The sequence below is a fragment of the Platalea leucorodia genome, assembly GCF_965183815.1.
Source record: "Platalea leucorodia genome assembly, chromosome: 3".
In the NCBI taxonomy this organism is placed as follows: Eukaryota; Metazoa; Chordata; class Aves; order Pelecaniformes; family Threskiornithidae; genus Platalea; species Platalea leucorodia.
In genome coordinates this window covers 37,447,206-37,472,022 of record NC_138825.1, presented here as the reverse complement: position 1 = coordinate 37,472,022, position 24,817 = coordinate 37,447,206, and the positions used below count along the sequence as shown (strand labels likewise).

The window sequence follows — 24,817 nt, the reverse complement described above, 5'->3', positions numbered from 1 at the left end:
TTGCTTCCTCGGTTGGAGTGAAAGCTGTTGGTGAAACAGAGGGTTGGAAACCAGAGTTTTGAACTGCTCCATGCCACAATCAACCTTTTTAAAGTATTCACTGAAGAAAGAACTTCCTTCTGGAGCGCATGTTGTTTACAGGGCGAATTCCATGCTGAAGTTGATATTTATAGTTACTATGAATCTTTTAAAGGAGAATGGCCTCTAACTGCAATAAGGTATGAGGCTTTAATAATACAATACTTGCAGAGGCTGGACAAAATGTATAGTAGCCAATTTTTTTTTTTTAGCCAACGCATTGCAAACAAAGAAATAGAAAATTAACTACACCAGTGCTAGTGCCAGCAATCACAACTACAGATTGCATACAAAGCAAATGAAGGATTCTCTCTTTTCCCTAGGGCTACCTCCTAGCTGGCTGCTGTTTTTCTGATCATTGGCTGTTCAGTATACAGAACTTGGGTTGTTTTAAGTGTTTTGGATACACAGGAGAATAAGCAACCTGACAGTTCCATATAAAGACACGATAACGTTATGTATTATCTGCAACTGATATGCATGTCTCCTTAATAAATCAAGCCCATTTTAGCTGCATCGGTAGAGACACAGTGACACCCAGTGGTTGCTAATAAATGTAATAGACTGACCTATAATTTATTTGGAGCACTGGATCAGAGCATTAAGTAGCTCATATGCATTCCAGGGTCAGAAAAGTTCCAGTGTATGCTGTTCATTGAAAGAAACGTGTATCTGTTTCTATTTTATATATTTTATTGAAGCTCCTAAACTAAAATAAAATAGAAATACACAGTACTAATCATACTGTGAAAGCAGAGACTAATAAAAACGTCACAAGTCTCCATCTGTTTGGGTTACATTTTGTACTTGCTTCTGAAAAATTCCTTTAAGAAAAGAAAATGCTACACCTCTGGATTCTTTCAACTTCCCACAGTAACATGAAGTTAATATAATGTTTCCTTAGAGCCTTTGCTAAACAAAATCATATTGGCTCAAGTACAATTCAAATAATTAACTGTTTCCATTTGTCACAAAACTTCTGCTAATCACATCTGTAGCAGAAATCATCTCTATTTTGTCTTTAGGGCAGGAGATAGGATGGTTTACATTCAGTTTGTTATTCCATCTGTATTTTAGCATTTTGGCTAGCAAATTTCATCTTACAGTTGCGAACGTGTGAAGACCACTTCATATTTTCAAGAACAAAGCTGGCTTTCCTCTACCTCTAAAGTGCAGATTGACATTTTATTGTGGATTTTTTGTAGGAGACAGGTCAGGCTTCAAAGGGGAAACTTGGTGCCAGGTTTAATTAAAAAACAAATTGCTTTTGCATCATTTTGATATAAAGAAAAGGTTTCCTGCTTGAAATGAAGTGAATATTGAGGAGTGATTCCTGATTTCGAATCTAGTAGCAACAGTCATTAATTGTTTATGTAGAGCGGCGGCTCAGTAATTCATTTCCCTTCGATCTGAAATTTTTGTTTAATCTTTGCTGAAAATTCACAAAGGTTATTCTTACATTCTCACGGTCAGCAGAAGGAATACAACAGTTTAAAGGCGACTCTGTGCCAGGCACAGAGTCGCATTAGCACACTGCAAAAGACGAGACCATGCATGTTGAAGAGTCGGGAAGCGAAGGAGCAGTGAAGCCCAGGCTCCACTGAAGATACCAGAGAAACTCCCAGTGACATCAGTGGAGCATAACTGTGCATAACCGCCTATGAGTGTTGGCCCAGATGATTATGCCTTTGCAAATCTGCCAGTGAAAATCCTTCAAGGTTGGGGAAGATATATGCTTATAAGTTGACTAATACGCTACAACAGCGTAACCCTGACTGTTGTGGTATTTTAGTATAGTGACTCATTTTCCAGGCTGTGGCTTTAATGAAATACTTGGTTTTGTCCAAAAGCCTGTGGAAAAAATTCCTAGTCACCCTTACTTCTTTTCATGTAGTGCTGGAAAAGGTTTGCTTCCTACCAATCACACAAGTTCTCTCTCGTCTTCTAATATATTGTTCAGAACAGGGGTTGTTTAGGCCTTTTTGGGGCTTATCTGTGATTTGACATGCCCTCTTGCCCTGAGTGCATGAGCTCCCACCAGCGTTTTCCAGTAAGAAACTATTGCTACTAGCAGTGCGGAGCTAGGTGTGCTCCGCATTCCTACCTTCAAACATTACATTGGAAGTGGTCTGGGGTAATTTTGAGTAGAGAACCTAAGGGATTGTGAGTAGAGCTCCCGAGACATCCGTGTGCCATGAAGAAGGCCTAGAAGCAGCTAGGTTTCTGCAAGTGTCTCCAGGTCAATGAAATTTCTCTCTGGATACTGGGATATTCATGGGCTTGAAGAGGAAGAACTCTTTGCTGTTTTCGCTATTATATTTTTGTAATTTGGAGAAATTTTTCTGAGTTTTAACAATGACAAATCTACTCTTATTGATATTTTCTGCCTTTTGGTAGGTTGCACCATTTGATCCAAATCTCAAGCTAATTTTTGAGGTCCCGGTCTTGAAAGAATTTGAGCAGTTGCAGCTCCCGCAAAAGTAACCTGATCATTCCTATATCCCAGTCAAAATTTAGTTAAATACATTTTGTTAAAAATCTCTTTGCATAAGAAAAGGATGTCAGGGAAGATTCACAGGAAAAAAGGAACGGGAGTAGAAAGGAGTAAAGTCAAAGGAGAAAAGGAAAGCAAATGCAGAGGAGTAAATTTAAAGGATTTCTTGCCATATGTGAAGGAATCTCTACGGTTAGAAACAGTCCCAATCTCATTTTCCTTCCACTGGAACCCATTATGTTTTCAAACAAGAGAGCTAACACAATAAGGACATTAATGCTCTTCTTGCGTGCTAGCTAGTCATTAGAGACTCACAGTAAGGAAGGTGATCAGAGAACACTTGTCACATGCCCAAACTACCCTAATTCAAGGAAATTGCCACCTCAGTGCATCATATGAGGCAGGTCAAGCCTAGGGTGAAGCAAGCTTTCTGTGTAAGAATTTTAATTAGCAATGAGCACAATAAAATACATAAGCTGCTGAAAGTTAACAAGTGCTACTGTTTGAGATTATGTTCAAATCCATGCTGTGTACTTCCCTTTCCTCACCGCCATAATGGATTAGCAGTATACTGGATAGTAATCAACAAATATTACAGTCATCCTTCTAATCTTATTAACAAAGTTGTAAGAAGCATTAAGGACACATTTATACCACTTGTGGGAAACAGTCCAAATACAACGAACCAAAAGCTGCTTATCTACAAGCAAAAACAGCATTATATGACTGAAGGGGGCCCAGTTAATCAGAGCTATCAAGAGACTAATTCAGATCCAGAGGGCTGGGAAGGCAGATTAAATGATCGTTCACAAATCATTGAAAGCATACCCTATACAGTATTGTAACAACAAACAATGATCTCCTGTAGGGTGCAGTTTCCTGCTTTCTATATATCTATGTTTTGACATTTTAAGTATCATAATCAGCATCTTTTTATCCCTAAGTTGTGAATGTGTGGCAATAGCATTATAACTCAGCTTGTTAATCATCAGACCTTTAGGAAGGAAGGGGATAGACTGTAAAACCAAACCTAAAATTGTTCATGTTCATAGCAGTTTACTGTGCTTACCACAAGCATGTACAAAGTATAAAAGAATATTGTGGAGGAAAACTGGGGAAAGCAACTGAGGGAATGTGAAAAATCAGCTTTATATATGTTTCAGGCTCCTTTATAGGGTGGAGGGGAGGACACTGCTGGTTAACTTCTCACTTTTAAAATATTTTGTAGAAGTACTGAAATGTGCTGGTTTAGTGAGGAAAACAGCACACCAAAATAAAGGTTTATTCACTGACTCCACCATGGAACAACTGGGGTCTGGTCTTATTATGCCTTTCTTCTAGTGGGATTGAGACTATCCACAGGCTACAACTGATTCCTCTTTAGAACTGTCTTCCAAAGGCTCAGTTACCCATTTTTGAAAGTGGTTAAAACATTTTCTTCGGCTGCTTGCCTTTCTCCCCCTATCAGCAGTCCTAACAAAGACTTTTCCACTACTTACCAGAAGTAAAGGGTTCCTTCAAGGACTAGAGTTAATGGCACTTGTTTCTGATCTCACAAGACATGGAACACACTCCAGTTCTGTACACAACATAATTTCCCACATTTCTAGTGCCTGATTTTCCCTTGCTATGCACTGTATGTATTTACTTACGTCAGCACAAAGTGAAGGCAAAAGGCTGCCAATGCAAAGCATTCTCCCTGGAAACATGACACTCTGGGATAAAAGACAACACGATACATTGGAAAGAAGAGAATAGACCTTTAATTACAATAATTAAATTATGTGGGGGTTTGTTATTTTTTTCATAAAAAACAGAAAGATCTTCAGACTGGAAGAGTAAGGCTGAATAGCACGAGAGCCTAAAATCAAGTGAAATCAGCAGTTCAATTTGATAGCAAAGTCAAATCAAACTTGTACAGATTTGTCCCCAACTATCTGAGCAACATAATTTGTTCATTTTTGTGACTTCATGGACTTGTTTTTTAGTTCTCTTCTCCTTTCTCCTTGTCCACTGAAAAACTTTACATATCCCATTTATAGCTCTAGGAAGGTGATTGCCTCAGTGCTCGCATAGTCCTTTGGTTTTTGTCATAGCATCAGACATAAGCCCTCATCTGGCTCTTATTTTCTTTCTAGGCCTTACCCAAATCTGCCTGCTCTATAGCTCAGGTTTCCAGCTTGGTCCTATTGTGTCCGAGATGCCAACTGGCAACAAAACTGCACAGCCACCTGGAGTTAAACGTAAATATTTTATTGGTCATTCTAATTTCTCAGCATCTTGTCCGAGCTCCTGGTTTGCTCCCTAAGTTTCTCCCTAAGGTGCCTTAATTGCAATCATCCTCAAAAAAGGATCACCCATCTCCATTAAAGTTCTAGGACTGAATTTTTACCACCCTCTCTCCAAGATCTTGTTCTTACAAGGCCACCTGCCTGGACTACCCACACTTTCTTCTTCAGGTTCAGCAATAGCTATTAACCCTTTTCTGTCAGCTGCTTTCTAGATCTGAGTTTTCGCAGCTCCCTTTAAATGGAAAATGAAGTCCTTTGAAGATATGTTGGTTGTTTCAAAGACTTGTCCACATCCTAGTACATTAATGATGAGGCCTAATAGAGCTCTTTCTCTGGTTTTGTATCATATGTCTTAACTGTCAGAGTGGATTTATACATCTCAAGAAAGAACACTCAGTACATTGCAATTCAATATCCACCAGAAAATAGAGTGTGCTTTTCTACTTGTTTTTTCTTACAGAACAAAGCTGTGGAGGGCAAGAAATTTGCCTGGGTCTGCAGCATCAGGTGCCAGTGATAAAGAGTAAAGAAAGGAATAGGCAGAACAAAAATGGTCTCTCTAATTTATTCAACTTTTCATTGTTTCTACTGCAAACAACTTAGCTACAGTCTTTGCTGAGAAGTATAGTCTGCTGAGGGAGTAGGAAGGAAAGAAACCAAATACAGCTGTGGAAGAGGGATGTGGGGGTTACCAAGAGCTTGGTTATTCTTTCACATTTTGACCAATCTGAAATAGAGCTCTGAAGCACAAAGTTGCTCTGCCAAGCAACTAAGCAATTGAAAAGACTGAAATTCATAAATGTTGATGAGATTATCTTCTTTAAACTGTATGCTTTTGAGATTCTTTTGTATTCTTCTCCTTTCTGTGTCAAAATAAAAAATAAGTATTTACTACAGAAATCCATGTGTCTGTTTTCACAGATGCACCCTAGTAATTTTAAATCCATTTTCCTCTTTTTTATTCAGTTTTCAGTCTGTATATTTGATATAGGGTTTTGCTGCTTGGAAAAAAAATGTATTTTCTAGCCTGTGTCAGATTTTGTCAATAGGGATGACTTAAGCATTTTCACTGAATTCAGTGCTTTGCTGAATTGGGATCATGCCTTTGAAGGATCCTAACTACAGGGAAAATGCTGTATTTCTTTTTACTGGCAGGGCACAGGGAGATGAATGGAACAGCTTTGAAGCACTCTCTGGCACAAAACAGAACTCACAAGTACAAGTGCTTATGAGGACATAACACAGAGTTAAGCGGTTCATGACATACAAACACCCATGGTTCAACACTGCCTAGAGAAGCAAAACAGCACCTCTAACTGGTGCTCCTGTGCCTTCATTCCAGTAGCAGACTGGAAACAAGAGTCCGCTGTTGCTGGTTGGCCACCACCTTTTACAGAAGTGGCCAAGTGACTCCTGTGTTTTCTTTTGCTGTTTTTGGAGCTGCCTTGTGTGCATGGTTCTCTCCTGGGATATTTGTGGACTATGAGGGCCTGGAGACTGCATTCTGGCTTATCTACACCAGGAACTAAGGGTAACAGAAAACAAAGAACTCCCTGTAAAGTGAACCACACTATGAACTTAAGAGCACACCCACAACTTTGTTATAATGTCCATGTGTAAACTCTCACCACACGTTAAATATGAGGTAGCTTACTGTGAAAGAAAGCAATAAATGCTGACTTCTTTTTACAAGCCAAAATGGTGGTAGATTAAAGATGGTAAAAGGCACTCGAGATAAGCTTTCTGTGTTTTGCTGTGGAGTAAGAATTTGCTTGTGGCTAATAACTGCAGAATAGCTCTTGTTTACGTCTCTGTTTAATTCATGGTCACTTGTGTGACCATGCCCTCTTTTGTAGAGCTAATATGCTCTAATCATACTGTTGTTATTTTAGAGGTCTAACTTTTCATTGGCATATTCTGTCTCTGCAATAAATCTTCCTGTAGAGTATTGTAGAGATGTAACTATAGCAGAGTTGCCCTGCCAGGAGGAAAAGCTTCTCTGTGCTAGGTCAGACAACTATACTATCTAACTGAAAAAAAACCTGGTAAAACACCTACCTATTATCCATCAACTTGCAGCCTCTGTTTACCTTTTTATTAAGAGCTTTCCCTAATCTACACAGTTAAACTTTAAGGCTAATAAAAATGAGCTCATAGAAAGCACACACAGATAAAGTGAACACTCCTTGAAACCACTTAGACTGAGAGGCATTACAGGTTGCAGGATTTGGGGCTAATGCAAGGTGATGTCTCTTTTACTTTCTTTTGACCTGTTTCTCCAGAAGAAGTGATACTGTTCTCACTCCCATCTCACTAGCAGACGAGGACATCCACATAACCCTAGAGCTGCTGATTCAATGTGTGGTGATAGAGAAGAGCATTTCTCAAATATGAAAGATTGTAAGTGAATGTCTACTGGGAAAGCTCATTCTGTTTAAGATTGCACTAGCTGAAATTGTTTTCTGCAGTTTACCTTTGCATCATTAATAAGTCCAAGATCATGGCAATCAAACTTCCATCCAGTGACTTTAATCTCCTTTAAATAATTCAGTGTGGTTAGTACCTGACTTAATTTGCATACTAACAGTGATGCAGGCACCCAGTCTTGTTCGCTGCTGAAATCTACGGTTACCAGCTTCTTGAGAGAGATCAGTGGCTGCATGAAGGAAAGCCAGCCATCGCTTGTCACACAATTCATTGACAAGTCCAAGTGCTGAAGGTTCTTCAGGTGTTCTTTCTCAAAAAAATTGCCTGTGAACATATATTTATTTATGTATTTATTTTTGCTTCAAGCCCTAATGAAGAGAATGATTCCTATTCAGGATATTGAAGAATTGAATCTTATTGAAGTCAGTTGAACTTCTATGCTACAAAAAATACCATCCTTAATAGAAAAGGATTTAAACATGTGCTTGCATTTTTTCTTATTTAGAATGAAGAATGTAAAATATAGCAGCCACAGGTCACAATTTTTTTTATATCTAAACTTTTCTTCCTTGTTAAAACTTAACCTGCAGTATGTTGCATACAACAGGATACTTTTAATTACAGAGAGGTCATTAGCTTAAATGGGCCTATAGACTGCTGCTCATGATCACTCACACAAAAGCATTGCAAAGTCAGGCTCATGAAAATTCTCATTCATTTTGACATTTCATTTCTACTCTATCATCAGAGGGGTCAGCGGTGTGAATTCAGGTAGTTTTTATATCTCCCTGATCTTCAACTATCAATCTTGATAAAAGTTATACTAGTATTTGCCTTTTTAACTCTACTATTGACATACGTTCCATAACAGACATAATGTTAGTGGAAGATTTGATGTAAGAAGAATACACTTGTATTCCTGTCATGTTTATGGAGGAGATGATCAATATGTCAATCAGAAAAGATTCCCTCTCAAGGAGATTCTTCACCAGGAATCTCTATTTGCCTGCAGGTCTTCCTTGCACTGCTTACGCAGTGAAAAATGGTCCTCGTTGAGTACCAATGATGTGTCTCATTATTTGGCTCAGCTAATTTTATATCTATCTATCTATCTATCTATCGATCTATCTATCTATCTATCTATCTATCTCCTACCCAGACTTGATGCTATTTCACTTACATTATTAAAATTTTCTTGGTTTTCTGAACTGATTTTGAGTTTTTCTGGGTTTTGTCCATCTTTTGCTCATCCGCGGTACATTTACTTACCTAGAATTCTGACTTCCACATCAGTGAGGCTCCATTTCCTCAATCCAAGTTTTGTCAGCTGTGGCATTTTTTCCAGTAGTTCTAACAATTTTGTTAGGCAAACCTTTACATCATCTCCCCAGGGAAGCATCAGCACTTTTATCCCAGGTAGGACATTTAAGCCATCAACTAAATGAAAATAATTGGGTTTTTTTTTGTTATAACAGTTCACTGTAAAATCACTTTAAAAAGTTAAACCAAATCACATTTCAAGAGTGAAGAAAATACTGGTAGGTTAAAGACTCCAAGACTGTTGCTTTGATAGCAAAGACAGCAGCCAATTGCATACAATATTCTTCACTTATAAAACTTACCATTCACTGAGAGGAAATGCTTCAGGATATCAATTATATCCTACTTAAAAATAAAAGAGGAGAGAATTCTTGAATTTCTCTCTGGATAAGTCCTAGAATTGAAGCTCATTCCCAGTTTAAACAATTTATCTAAAGAAATTTTCTGACTTACCAAGTCTGTCGATAGCATCTTTTCCTTTCTTTTCTAAGTAATTTTCTGACAAATCAAGTACATTCAGTTTTGGCAAATTACAAAGATTCTGAGCTATGGGAAGAAAAAAAGCTTGTTATACATGTTTTCAGTGCAGGATGACTTGTCTTCTTTTGCACCTTTCTTAGCTTTGTTTTTTAATGAACAAAACAAGATTTTTAATAGCCTCCAGGTTTTTCTCACTTTTCTGACATCCCTCTGATGCAAACTGTGCTCTCTTGTTGTTAACTGTGTCTCCAGGAATTAATACAATAAAGGACCTGGCCAGCCGTAAGAGCTGGAGTAATGGTTCTGCATAACTTACACTCTGGTGGCTAAATGAATCTTCAGTGGTGATGAGACAACTTTAAGACATCTTTGCAACACAGAAGCAGGGAAAAGCTGTCTGAATACATGGGAGATTCTTTAGTGGTTTAAGCCCTGGAGACTTCAACCTCCTGCTTCACAAAGCTATCAATTTTTTTATTATTATGATATAAAAAAATATATTTTACAGGATCAGAGCATTGTGGAAGAGTAGGACTAGATGGGACCTGAGAGTCTAACCATCTGTAATGGGGCAGGATACTGATGAGCCTAAACCATTCATGATACATGTTTATCTACTTTGCTCTTTGAAATTTTCTGTGTTCTCCCTAGGTGCTATTTTACCTTCCTGGCTTTAGAAAGTTTCTGCTAATATCCAATCTAAATATTCTTTGTTGCAAATTTAGCTACTTTCTTCTCCCAGTGGACAAAAAGAATGGTTGATTAGAATCTCTTTGTAGCAATGTTTAAAGAACATAAAAAATTTATCATACCTTTTTCAGACATCTCTCTCGATCAAAACAAAACTAAACCATTCCTCGTAAGTCACACTTTCATAACCTCTAGCTGTTCTTGGTGCTTTCTCTTGATTTCTCTATACCCTCCTTAATTATGATACCGAGGCTGGGCACAGATTTGTTGCCCAGGACTCACCAGCACATGTTTTTTGCAATAGCATAATATTTCCAGTCTTCCACTGAAGAGCTCTGATTCTTTCCTGCTACACAGGTTAATCTCCATTTTATATTCATGAAATTGATGTCTCATTCCCAGCTACAGCCCTTTTCATCTGTCTATACTGAATTCCCTACCATTGTTTTTGGACCACCTCTTAAATGCATCCAATTTTATTTATGGTTTTGCATTCCAACAGGGCTTGTAACCCTTCCAAGCTCAGTATCATCTGAAATTTTATAAGCGTATCCTCCATTCTGTCATTTAAGCCATCAGTTAAAATATTGTTTAGAACAAGAAAGGACTTAATTGATTGTATCAGAATGTTCTCTCACTTAGTGAAACATTTGTGATAACTCTTTGAAAGTAACTCTTTGAAAGTAATTTTTAAACCAGTTATGCACCCATTTTATTTATCTACATTTCATTAGCTTCTTGTTAAGGATGTTGTATAGGATAGTGTTAAAAACCTCATTTGAGTTACGACAGATCCAGACTTATAATTTCACAATCTTATTACTCTGTTCCCTGGAAAGGCTTGATGTGATTTTTTCACACTACCTTTTACCTCTATAATTTAAGTGCTTGCAAAATGTTTGTGTGATAATCTCTCTTGGAATTTTTCTTGGTATCAAAGTGAGGTTGGCTTGTCTATGGTTTCCTCCTTTCAAGGAAAAGGTACTGGATTTTCCACTTTCCTGCCTCCACAACTTTTCAGAGACAGTTGCCTATGGTTCAATGATTCTTTCAGCTTCTTCCTTACATACTTAATTGTGAATTTTCCTAAGTTCTGCTAACCTGAGTTCATCTGTTTTAGTTAAAAAAATTTTATTTATCCTTATTTGTACTACTGGGACCTTGTTAAAATGATTTGAGTAGGTACCTGATCAGAATGAATCTTTTTGGTAATGATTGAAGCAAAAACAACTTTGAAAACTAGTGATGCTTGCATCATCCATTATTTGCTTTCCTGTTTTTTTTGTTTACAAAGCTACGCAATAGTTTATCTTTCTCTTTTATATAACCTTTATACTTAGGGTCTATATAAAATCTTTATACAAGCTTTCCTTACTGCATTTTACATCGCTGCTAACTGAAACTCATCGTGAACCTAAGTGTTTCTGATTTTGTCCTTATATGCTTTTTTCTTCTGTTATAGAATTTGTTTTGATTTTCAAAACACACATATTCAGTTTGTAAAGTTACTATTACTATTCTTACCTAGAATTTCCACAGCCTCACTGGAGATACAGCAGTTGACTAGTTGGATTTCTTCAAGTTCAATTAGTTCATCAGAGACTGATCTTACAATGTAGGTTATGCCATCCCCAATAGCTGTCAAATGATTCATGTATAATAAGCGTAGCTTTCTCAAATTTCTGATACCTTCAGCTATGAATGGAAAAAAAAAGGTCACATTGTTAGGTGAACTGTTTTAATATGCTTATAATGTCTTGATCACAGCAAACAGCTAGACAGAATTAGATGTTTACTGCCTGGCACATTATAACTATCTGTATTTTGATGCCATGAAATATAGGATAAGTTTTGTTTGCAAAAAAAAGATAAACACAGCCTCTTGTTCAGCTACTGTATCATGTAATCAATATAAACTGCCCCTCAGCTGAGAGAAAGTAACTCACAGAAGATCAAATGTGATCTTCTCGTGGAACAAATCCAGGAGAAGCATTCTTTTCCTATGCCATCAAAGAGAGGATGGGTAGACATATGGATTGCTGTCTCCATTTCAGTTACTAGGTTGTGTGGCCCTAGCAAACATTATTCAAACTTTTCAACCTTGGTATCCAGTGACTGACCTTGCAGAAAGTCAGTGATAGGTCAGGGAAGGGAACCATATCACCTTTGCAACCTCCTGACTTGCAGTTCATGCAGATTAGCCAGTCCTGGGATCAGTATGTTAGATCTGTTTGGCTACAATATGCATTACTAACTTGAAAGGAGCACTCTAATACTTTGTGACAATCAGGACACAGAACATATCAAGACTTCAATGAAAATATATAAGAAATTACTTCTTTAAATTAGATGATAGGATTTTCAAGTCCTAATAGTGTACCAACCAATTCAGACCAACTTGTTAAAATATTCACATTCTCAGCACTATATCCTTGATTATGGTGTGAAACAGGAGAGAGGAAATTACCTATTTTTTTTGCATCACCTTCATCCATACTAATGTTGTCAAGTACAAGCCCTTCAGCATTCACAAGTTTCTTTATTCCATCAATAAGTCCACCTGCCAAACAAAACCCCATAGATGTATACAGCATGTTAATTTAATACAGGAACAAATTAATTTGTAGAACAGATAGATACACTTCAGTGATATTAGGGTCTTGTGAAAAGTAAATAATAGTTTTGTGCAAAACTATGAATGTCTAAAAGGGATGACCTAGGGAGAATATGACAGAGGTCTACAAACTAATGAGTGCATGGAAAAAGTTGGGTAGAGACTGCCTGTTCAGTTTCTTTCTTCCAGTACAAGAACAAGAGGCCACCAATCGAAACTAGTCCAAAACAAAGATTAAAGACATAGTCCTTCACACTCTTTGCCAAAGGATGCTGCAGATGCAATAAGTTTACATAGGTTCAAAGCAAAGACAGACAAGTACTAGCAGGACCCTTTGGGGAGGCCACTGAATAAATAAATGATAAGCACAGGGAAATGGTCTGTGCCTAAAACAGAGGCTGTGAGATCATTAAGAAGAAAGTATTATAGATTCTTGCACTGTTCTTGCTCTTCCTTAGACCTCCACCTATAGGTGCTATTGGAGACAATGAACCAAGGTAGATGGACCCTTCTTCTGAATCAGTACGGCTGTTGTTACTATATTCTCATGCTGTTCTCCCTAACAGTCTTGGCATATGTGTGCACACAGGAAAGAGATTTATTTTTTTTTACTTAATATGTAGTTCCAGAATAATCTTGAGATTATATGTCATAGAATGATAAAAAAATTCAGGTTAGGACTTCTGAGGTCATCTAGTTTGATCCCCTGCTCAAAGCAGGGCTGCTTTTAAAGTTAGATGAGGTTGCTCAGGGCCTTATCTAGCTGAGTTTTGAAAATCCCTGAGGATAGTGATTAAATGACCTCCAGATCCCTGTTGCAATGTTTGACCACCTTCCTGGTAAAAATCAGTTTCTGTCCAATTGGAACTTCCCTTGTCACAAACTTGAAATTGTTGACTGTTGCCCTTTAGTTGTGCACCTCTGAAAAGCTCCATCTTTTCTATAACACAGGTAATGGAAGACTGCAATTAGTTTCCCCATTAGCCTTTTCTTCTCCAGGCAAACCACGCCCAGTTCTCTTAGCTTCTCCTTGTGTATTAGGTGTCCCAGCTCCCTGGCCACATTAGCGGTGCTCCATTGGACACTAATCAGCTTGCTACTCTCTCTTTTATACTGGGCAGCCTGAAACTGTACATAATACTCCAGACTGGCCACAAGAGTGCAGAACAGAAGGGGACAACCGCTTCCCCAGGTACGCTATTGCTAATGCAGTCCACTATGTGCTTGGTCTTTTTCACTGCAAGAGTGCTTTGCTGACTCATGATAACCTGTCCCTGAGATTTGCTATCATCAGTACTTGTGTAAGTTTCTCAAGACAAGATACATTCATGGTTAGCTTGGATGACGAAAAGCTCAGAGCGCAGTGCAGCAGCAGATGCACTCATCTTCCGTTAGTGCCCTGCTCTGACAATAGCGCGGAAGGATCCTGTATGTGTGTGATTCACAGCATAAGGAAATACATGTCCCTCATCCTACTTGCAGAATCCTTCACCTCAGGTATTTCTGGAGCATACTATACTATAGTTCCTACACTCTTCTTTATTATGCCATTGTAATTTTAAGAGAAAACAATTATTCAAGCTAGAAGCATTTAATTAATTATTGGAATGACTTATCTAAAGATACTGCAGATTTCCCATCATGTTAGATATTAGCATCAGAAGTAGACTTCTTTTAAAAAAATGCTTACCCAGAAATTATGGCAGAGATGTAGGAAGCAATGAAGGAAAATTTCTGTCCAATGTTGCAGGTCTAGATTAGGCTATAACACTCTCATTTGGTTGCCAAAAACATATGCATCTATTGTGAAAAGTTAAAGTGATGGTATGCTGTATCCCATGGCACTTATAAAGTTTACCTAGCGTATAGACGTTATGTCATTTACTGTGGATTATTTGCACCAGAGTTGTTAAAATTTTTCTCTCAGCTACTATTTTATTAAAAACCAGATTTTTTAATATATTGTGTACCAAGAACCAAGAATATGATGCAATGACAACTGACAAGAATTCAAAGGCCTTTGTGTAGCAAGAAACAAGAATATAATGAAATGGCAACTCACAGGAATTCAAAGGCCAGACCTGACTTACACAACTAAACAACGTAAGTGAATTTACATAACTGAGCAGATTGCAGTCACTTTCACCATGAATACAGAATTGCATTCTAGCAATATAACATTTCTCAAACTGATCAAAACCAGGCATCTTCCATATACAAGGCAGCCGTGAGCCACTTTTTGTTTTACCTTCTCATCCATTTATCTAAAAGAGCTCATTTACTGCCAGTAAATACTGTACCTTCCAGATTTTCACTTTGCAGATCTCTTATATGTAAGGTTTTCAGCTTTGTCATTGTTGTGATCTGTTGCTCATCTTCCACAGTAAGAGGTGTGGACTCCACAGTAAGATCTTGTAAGTTTTTACAGGTTTCAAGGACTGCATTCAATGTTCCTGTGATACCAGCACTATTGCTGATGCGCAGCTTGAGGCTTGCAGCAGAGCAACATATTTTGCCCAGATATTTAATATCACGTTTCTTTAACTTGTTGAAATCTTGCAGTGTAATTTCTAAAGATCTGAGACTCTGGTTCCAGTTGAAGAATAAGGAGACAGCCTTTTCAGGAATGTAAGTTTTGAGTGAACTAATTTGAAGATCTTCCACATTCTCATCGTCTATTTCCTTATTTGGTGAATCATTTCCAAAAAAATCTAACTTAATGAGTCCTAGTACACTAACACAATTTGGTAAGTATTTAAAAAAATCAGAGAAATAAATTGGGATGTTCTGAGTATTAATGTAAATACTTTTATCATAAAAAAACTCTTCAAAATCTCTGCTCAATGCTGATTTTGAAGAACTTTCATAAAAGAAATTAATGACACAGTCTGCAAAAATATCCCTGTCAGTTTTATTTAAATCTTCCATTTCTGTTACATTTTCGGGGGCGGTTGTGTATTTGCTTTCCAAAGCCAGATTCTTTAATGAAAACAGTTGAGAAATATCTCTGTGCTGATCAATTCTTTTCAGGAAGTCCAAAATTATTCTAGTGGCATCTAGAGAGGATCCACAAGTGTAGAGGAGCAAATTGAAATAAGTATTAGTAATATCTGAAATAGTATTAATTTTCTGTAGATAACTATATCCTTTCTTCACCTCTGCTTCCTGGCAGGATGTCAGTAGTTTGCAAAGTTTCCTGCCTGCAGTGTATTCCTGAAATGATTTATGAAAGAATCTATATGTTGGTTTTAGTCTTTGAGCTGTGTATTTATTCAGAAGACCTGAAGCTAGCAAGACTTCTTCTTTTACGTCAGCTAAATCCTCAGACTGAAAATCAAATCTTTGATCAAATATTCCATCTAAAGCTAAGTCTCCACAATGATTTATGCTCAGCATAATATGATTTTCTGTTATTTCTTTTGTTTTGTACCTGTTTTTCTCCACCATCAAGTCATACAAAGTAGAGAAAAGTAGAGTCTGGGTGCTTGGATGAAAATTACTTTCACCCATTTGGATGGCACAAGCAATGATGACAAAGAGTGGAGTCTTCATAAGGTTCTTCATGGAAGTGGCCTCTTTAAGCTGGTTTAACAGACCATCAGCTAGCTTATTTGTCAAGACATTTTTAATGAGCTTCTTGCAACTCTCCTCTGACAGATCTCCTATTTCAGCAATCAGTGACCCAAACTGTCTGATTTTATGGATAGACTCAGTCCTGGTAGCAATAATGACCGTGTTCTTGAATTTGTGGTTTTCTTTAATCATTGCTTCTATCTCTGGACAGTTTTGGGGGTTGAATTCGTCATATCCATCTAACAGGAAAAGGACCCTTTGCCTTTGTGCTAGTAGCATTTTCATGAAATCTTGTTTGCAGATGGGGTATTGTTCAAAAAGAAGCTGATCACAGACAGTCTCATATATTCCACCTCTTGTGCTAGTCAGGCTGATAAAGAAAACAAATTGGAATTTTTTCAAAGCAGAGCAATTATCAGAAGCCCAGAGTACAGCAATCCTTTTTAGAAGAGTTGTTTTTCCTTTGCCAGCTTCGCCTTCTATAATGCAGGGATTTTTCAATTCCTCTAGAAGGACATTTAGCGTCAGCTGCCCTTTCCTGCTATTATGTATATCCTTTTTCCACAGCAAGATGTCAGTATAGGCAGTTCCCAAATCAAAAATTATGTCAATCTCACTACCCAGAGGATGATATTTTTGAAAAGCTGAAGATAGATACACATACTTTAAATCCTGAATCAAGTAATTTAATTTATCTTGTTCCACTTGCCCGGTAGTACCTAAGGCAAACAGATCATGTATCAGTGAATTAAATAGTCAATGAGTTTGTCAATTAAAATTTCATTACTTTTGGAATAACTGTCTGAATGTACTTGCTAAATCAATCAAATAGTGATCAATCAAATAGGTAAGCAAGAGGCATGAGATGTATTTATTGCCCACTGTCTAGGCGAGAATAAATGATAAGGGTTTTAACTACCCCCTGTGCAGAAGATTCATATAGTCTGCAGATACCACTCTGGCCCCACTTAATTCCTTATTTGAGAGTGTTTTTCATGCATTGCATTTCAAAAATGTAAGCTTCCATACAAGCATATGAAAGTTTATATGTGCCAATGCATGATGAGAGTATGAGGTTTTTATGTAATGAGGTTTTTATGTAATAAGGTTTTAATATGGAAAGACAGCATTTATATATATATATATGAAAGTTATTAGAGTATTAGAGAGAAACTTGTAAATCAGTAACAGTTTTTGACAGTTGGACTGAATGAACTTTTAATCTAGTTCTTTTTTTAAACTATGGCTTTTGCATTTCTGTTACTTTTGGTTAATCTAAGAGTTGCTTTCATACAGTTCGGAAGTGAGCTTAGTCGAACCTTCCACCACAGACATAATAAAATGTAGTAACATCTAGAAAGTCTGAAGCTTGCAAAAAACCAGCTTTTAAAGGGAGTCCTGGAAGGTCTGCATGCACTGCTTCTTACAGCGCATATATGTAGACTAAAGGACAGGGCTGAGTCAGACACGTATTTCAAGATCAGACTTTTGAAGCAGGTGGAGTAAAGACTCACAGTCCCACAGACTGAAGGAAATCAGAGAAACCTATTTTAGGGAAATGCTTCAGTAACAAATGTTGAGCCTCTCTGGGAGTACCGAAAGATTAGCCTAGGTGTACGCATTACATTCATACAATAAGATACAACATAACAAACTTGCAGCCTGTGCAGAAGCAGTTTCAGCTTCCAGGGAAGAGGTTTATATATGAAAAATTCATTACATATCCCCATTAAATTTTACATTAATTTTGTCCATAGAACTGATCTAATTCAGTGTTCAGCTCACCCACAACTCACCATAAACAAGTGATGGGATGTGTTCAACTGTCTAAACTTTAGCTATCTGATCACAGATGATTTTCATCCTTTCAGAATTTTTCACTGGATTTGCGTTTCCCCTCTTTGTGTCTTAATGTTTGTAAAATTTCTTAGTGTCAACTGTCTTATTCTCTCAGATGAAACAATTCAGACCATACAAATCGAATTAGTTTAACTACAGAATTATAAGACTATTGTAAAAATGAGTGAATTGCAAGTTTTTCATAGTTTTTTTTTTCCTATAATAATTTAACTCCTGACTAGAAGACAAAAATATAACCAGTAATACTTACAATATCCTTGCAGGTCATGAAAGAGAAAAGGGTTGTGTTTCTCAAGTGACCTAACCAAAATATTGCAGGCTTCTGAACCTTTATTCAAAATCATGTAAATCATCATTCTTGAGGCTTCCTGTTCAACCTTTTCACAGGCAATGGTATTCACTTCTTCACAAGACATGACATTGCAGGCCAAAAGGTCATCTGCTATTTGCTTGACAGTGATCATTCCCATTCTTTGAATGAGATGTACTCTGTTGCTTTTTATAAATTCCACTGAGAAGAGAGAATTCAATTTCTTAGAATAAGTCTAGCTCATACAGTAGCTGACACATAAATTGTCCTTCAGCATTCGATGCACACTTTTGTGGTGCACTGAGTGGCTAATATCTACACAGGTACAAATAGTATTCAGGAAATGGTGAGATCTTAGTAGGAATGCAGAAAAAGTTTATAAAAGTTTCTGTGACTGGATAGGAGGTTTCTGGTAAAAAAAAGATGCAGTATGGAATGTATCGGTATGGGTATGAAAGCCACATGATATGTCTGAGATATTGGTGGGCATTGCAGAAACGTATTAAAAGTTTCAATGGAAATTGTTTTTGAAAATTATATTATTTACCAACATGTCTAAATATGGATTCATATTTCTGGATCTGCATTTGAAAATCGTGTCAAGTTCATGCAGGTCATGACAAATATAATTGGATTCTTCAAACAAAACCTGTATGAAGTACTCAAACATTATTACACCCATTTTAAGATTAAAAAAATTCAAAAGAGCTACACTTAATGCCCAAGCTCATAGACAGTCCTGAACACATCCCAGAATGAAAACATCCCCAAACAGGCTTCTGTACTCTGTGGTTGGGATGGCTAAGAATCAGTGTCGGGGCATGCAAGCACTCCTAACCAGATGGAATACATATACGATATTTATCTGTGTGTAGCTTGGAGAAATGCACAGATCCTCAGCTCCCAAGCTAGCTAAGAAGTGCTTATATCTCATCAAAATTATTTTTGAATAGCCAGTTGAAAGTAGGTAACAGCATTGTGTAGGCGGCAAGGAGGTAAAAGAAAGACGTGATAGGAATGAGGCAGGGCTCTGGCCTGATGTTGGTAAATTGGAGTCATGAGGGACAGTCCCGTTTCAGTTGGGCAGCTCTGTTCTCTTTCCTTCTGCAAAATCCAGGAGAGGTTTGAGATATAATAGTAATAACTAGGGGAGTCATGGGAATGTCTTTTGTGGGAAGATGTGTATGTGCCACAAGCATTTCTCCAGAAAGAGCTGCACGTAGAGAATTTTACGTTTTTTGCAAATTTGCAATTTCTTTGTGTGGAATTTTAAAATAAATGTTGGGGCATTGATTTACCTGCACATGTCAAAACAAAACTGGACTATCATTCCTCTAAGTTTTTTCGACCTTGAATATTACAGTAAATAAGACCTTTTCAGGGATAATTTTATAAAACTTAAGCTTCTGTATAATTGTGGGGGAAAGGGAGAAGCTGGTCTTTACAAGTCTGAAATTATCTGCAATATTTTGGAATAAACCATAGAAATGACTATAAGATAGCTAACATGAGAAATATCCAGTTCGGAAAAATATTTTGTCAGAAAAAATTACTAATCCAAAATTCTCTGTCTGTAATATGTTGAAATAGAGATTTTTTTATAAAAATTCTCTGTAAGGGCTACCTTTAAAAAACATTTTAGAGCAAGACTTTTTACAATGTCAATAAATAGCCATATTATATAACTAGAACATAAATATAGCAATTATAATGTAATGTTTTTGGAAAATACATTTTCTTTTTAAGGTTATTTGATTTTTTAATTACTATTTACATTTAACATTAAATACAAAGAAACTGTAGTTTACAAATCTTTCTTACTTGTTCAGACTGAAAGTTTCAATGCTTGAACTGTGGAACAATGAATCTAATATCCAGACTGAAAAACAAAACAAATCAAAAGATTGAATACTCCAGATATTACTGTCATTTTCCTAGACCAGAAAAAAATTGCCTCTCATGAAATGCTGATATGAAATTAGTCAGATATAACAATATTCTCTCTAGGCGAATTGACTACAATTACTTTGCTTTGATGGCTTTTATATATATATATTTGATAACTTTAAAGCATGTTTCAAATTGATAAGCACGAAATATTGATTTAAGCTAGTGATTTTAATCTTCTGTGCTTTAATTCCTAAGAAACAGATCATTCTCATAGACCAGCATAATTATTAAAATAGAACCTTTAAAGGAAATTTGGTCATTATTTTTGACAACCAGAAAGAGACAGTTCATTTTTCACTTTGTTTCAGTTCATGTTTCACATAGTTTCATAGTGTAATATATATCTCTGCAGATTCTTATTTTTTGCATTTTTATCATTAAGGATAGCGAATGAGGCATATGTTACTTATTTATGTTTTTACTTTGAATGACTCTAAGATACATTTGGATGGAAATGGTAACTAAGGTAACAGCATACAAAACCAACATTTAAATTCATGTATTCATTACATAGAACTAAAGTTACCTTAAATAAAATTACTTACTTTTAATAGATACAACTGAGAAAATAAAGTACATTTGTGATAATATGTAGCAGGTCAAATTAAAGGTCTGTCTAGCTCAGTATCCCGTCTCCAGCAGTGCCTTCTGTGAGATGTTCCACTCCTTGGGATCTCTTCCATTTCCATTATATTCTTTTTGCGATGGAATGCTAGAGCAGACCATGGTATTAAGATACCATATGGCTTTATGGACAGAGTGCCACAGTAATGTTCTCTCTTTCACTCTCCATTTTCTGACAATTCCTTCCATTTGCTTTTACTGAGCATTGAGCAGATATTTTCATAGAGCTATCAATTTTAACCCACAGTTCTCATTTGTAAATGTTAATCACCATCCTTACGTAAGCAAACCCACAATTTTTAGGAGTAACTTAACAATATACTGAATGAAAAACACTGTTTGTTTAGACAAGCTTTTTTTTTAAAATCCTTAAAATACTCAAATATCAAGTGTAGAAGCACGGTCCATTGACATTAACCCGCTCTAAGCCAAAACTTAAATATTCTAAAGCTTCTAGAATCTACAATAGTCTCCAGTATTACCAGCTTTACTTAGTAATAATCTCACAGTTTGTAGCACACTAAATAGTGTGTTAATAGTTTGTAGTAATTAATAATACTTGCTAGTATACTAGATTACTACTTAGTCATAAGTTCTGGAAAACTATTCTGGCTTTACAGTGCTGAAAGACTCATTTGAACTTGCTCCTGAAAAAGTATCACCTTAATTATTACAACTTTTCTAATAGTTTTTCTAAGCAAATGCACACAAGCTTTTCTTTTTCGTTTAAAGAAATAGTTAAAATAAATAGTTGCAAATTCCCCACTGCCAAAGGCGTGTAATGTTTCTTAAGAGAAAAAAAGGTATAGCAAAATGAAGTTAAAACATCTCTGAACTTTCTTCTTTACAAATATTCAAAAGTAAGGTAGTGGTAAGAAAGAAAGCAGCTTACCCACATTCGCGTGCTCTTAAGTTAAAAAGACTCAGTAAGCAGTAAAGTGTCGTAGTGCTTGTCAAAAACCGACTCCATATTATCTGTAAGTTCCTTCTTTGCAAGTTTCCTCCTTGTACAATTACTTAATATCTTGTTTGCTTAAAGAGTATGTTGTGCAATACCTGTCTGTTGCCAGAAACATATGGAACTGTTTCTTGTTCCAGTTCGTAACTACTTGAAATTTTACGATACAGCGTTTATCAAAAACCTAGCCTTCAGTCCAGGGTTAATGGTCAAGTTAGTAAATATTTCTACTACCAGTAGAAATGAGTGTATCTACGATGCATTTACTTCATTCACTCCTTAATGCTTTCATTGAAAGATAGTAACTTTAATTCATGAGTGAGATGTTCACTGCGGTACTCTGTGATATCTAGACTAAACCACGGAGCCTTGCTGTTCCAAGAAGGCAGGGCTCAGGGCTTTCCTCACTAATTAAAGCAGCACTGACTCAAACAACTCGATACAGTGAGGCAGGGCCAAAGAAGTGGTCTAACAACCCTAGATGCGTATGCAAAAGCCATTTCAAAGCGGATGATTTATACTATCGACATAAAGATTGGCCTAATCTAATATTACTCTGAGACATTAGGAATGAAACTCTACAGCAACTCTGCCTACTTCCCCTGTCGCAGCAGTTGGCTCCAGACTTCCCCCAAGAAATCAGAAGATGACTCAACACCAATGATTCTGACTTCCTTTTCACACAGTAAATATTGCAAAGTGTTCCAGTAAATTCACATACTGCACGAGTCTTGTACTTCTAAAATTAAAATTAAACAGGAGCCCTTCCTAAGATAACCATTTGCAGATAGATTGTATTTGTGACTGTCCGACAAGGCATTTGTATGCAGCACAGTTTACTACAGCCTTTTTAAATACTTCCTTTCCCTTTTTCCCTTCCCTGACTACTATAGTGTAAGCCAGAGCGCAAGCAAATTGTCCCACTGGTAGCAGGAGTGAAACCAGCACTTGTAAACAGTTAGGATACGTGGAAGAGTGGTTATGTGCAAAGAGCTACCAAGGCAACCTAAACTTCAGCAGACCAGCTGGAACAATTTATGATTGCTCACCTTTTTACGTGTAGTCTGGGCCTTAATCAATGAAGGTCATTTCTAAAGTAGACGGGTAGACGTGGTGCTTAAGGACATGGTTTAGTGGTGGACTTGGCAGTGCTAGGTTAATGGTTGGACTCGATGATCTTAAGGGTCTTTTCCAACCTTAACGATTCTATGATTCTATGACTCTAAGTGCACAGAAAGGGAAAACGCATAAAATGCTGAGAAATCTAGTAGCAGCATCTGTGTGAAATAGGTTACTCAACTGGTTTTGAACACTTTTTTTCAGAATCCCACCCTGAACTGAAACCCTGGACAAGGTCTGATCTGGCAAAAGCAGTGCTAGAGTGCCCTCCGCTGGCACCGCCCAGGCAGGGGACAACGGGTTGCTCGCTTGCAGAGTCTGAAGGGGAAGGGAAAGGGGCTGAAAGGAGGGGGAGGACAGCCAAAATCTTAATATTTGAGCAAATGCCCAGAAAAATCCCAAATCATGTTTAAAAAGAAGACTTTGAATGATAATTACTGTCTTTATAAATAGTCTATTGAAAGCAGAGAAATAGAATTACTTGTCCATGTTCATACAGAGATCATATAGTCAGAATCATAGACAATGAGAAAATATAGAAAATATTTCCAAATAGCGAACAAGATCTCTTCTTTGCTAGGCATGCTCAGCAGTGTCACAAAATTGTCTTCTGCTTCACGTCAACCTACATGTATTTTAGTTGTACTTAGAAAATCATACAGCACATGCATAGCATTAGGTCCAGTGCATGAAGCCATGAAACGAGGAGAGAAAGAACTCAGGATAGTCACTCAGCCTGTCGTGCAGTCTCATTTGTCACTGCTCCTGTTCAGCACATTAATAAAATGTGCATTTGTGACTCATCTTATTGCATAATATTCTGCCATTAAGTATCATTGTCCCAAGTTTCCTCCTCAAAGCTGAGTGTGAGACTTCATCTCTTTCTCCTTTGTCTCCTCCCACCCTTTTACAGTACCCTGAGAGGGTTTTATCCTCACGTTTATCAAGAGTAACACTACTTTTGTCCCACACCCCCCCCAAGTTCTGTTCTAGCAGTGTATGTTGCTGGTCTTGTTAGGAGACAGGTACCAAACTCCTTAAAGGTTTTGAGACCCTACGTCAATAAATAAGAATTGCAATGAAGCAAGTGAAAGGTTTGCCTTAAGTGCAAGCAATTCCTTGACATTGCATTCTTTGTTGTCATCCCTGTATGTAGTTACATTAAAAAAAATAAAAACAAGCAAGCAAGCAAACAAACACAAACCAAACAAAGAAAGGAGCCTAAAAGAGCCTAGGCTCTACAGAGGGATCTGGACAGGCTGGATCGATGGGCCGAGGCCACTTGTATGAGGTTCAACAAGGCTCAGTGCCAGGTCCAGCACTTGGGTCACAACAACCCCATGCAACACTACAGGCTTTGGGAGGAGTGGCTGGAGAGCTGCCTGGATGAAAAGGACCTGGGGGTGTTGGTCAACACCCGGCTGAACATGAGCCAGCAGTGTGCTCAGGTGGCCAAGGCGGCCAATAGCATCCTGGCTTGTATCAGGAATAGTGTGGCCAGCAGGACCAGGGAGGTGATAGTGCCCCTGTACTCGGCACTGGTGAGGCCGCACCTCGAGTACTGGGTTCAGTTTTGGGCCCCTCACTACAAGAAGGACATCGAGGTGCTGGAGCGCGTCCAGAGAAGGGCAATGAAGTTGGTGACGGGTCTGGAGCACAAATCTTATGAGGAGCGGCTGAGGGAGCTGGGGTTGTTTAGCCTGGAGAAGAGGAGGCTGAGGGGAGACCTTATTGCTCTCTACAACTGCCTGAAAGGAGGCTGTAGCCAGGTGGGGGTCAGTCTCTTCTCCCATGTACCAAGAGACAGGACAAGGGGAAACAGCCTCAAGTTGCGCCAGGGGAGGTTTAGATTGGATATTAGGAAAAATTTCTTTACCAAAAGGGTAGCACTGGAACAGGCTGCCCAGGCAACTCGTTGAGACACCATCCCTGGAAGTATTTGAAGGAGTTGTAGATCTGGTGTTGAGGTACATGGTTTAGTGGTAGACTTAGTAGTGTTAGGTTAATGGTTGTACTCAATGATCTTAAG

At 37.5% G+C, this 24,817-nt stretch overlaps 1 protein-coding gene across 2 annotated transcripts; it reads right to left on the bottom strand.

The window, feature by feature from the left end:
• Nucleotides 1-4,656: 4,656 nt before the first annotated feature.
• On the bottom strand, nt 4,657-21,693 carry NLRC4 (NLR family CARD domain containing 4). Of its 2 annotated transcripts, XM_082306158.1 has the most exons (10): nt 21,604-21,693; nt 20,633-20,799; nt 19,959-20,016; nt 18,078-18,338; nt 14,695-16,686; nt 12,248-12,340; nt 11,305-11,475; nt 9,064-9,156; nt 8,560-8,727; nt 4,657-7,614 (listed from the first exon to the last, which is right to left on the bottom strand). In XM_082306158.1, coding segments are annotated over exons 3-10 (3,096 nt in total). In that variant the 5' UTR covers nt 19,960-20,016; nt 20,633-20,799; nt 21,604-21,693; the 3' UTR covers nt 4,657-7,297. The 2 variants fall into 2 exon arrangements, with proteins under 2 accessions (XP_082162284.1, XP_082162285.1); XM_082306159.1 differs by lacking the exon at nt 20,633-20,799 and having other exon boundaries at nt 21,604-21,676.
• Between the last annotated feature and the right edge of the window lie 3,124 nt (nt 21,694-24,817).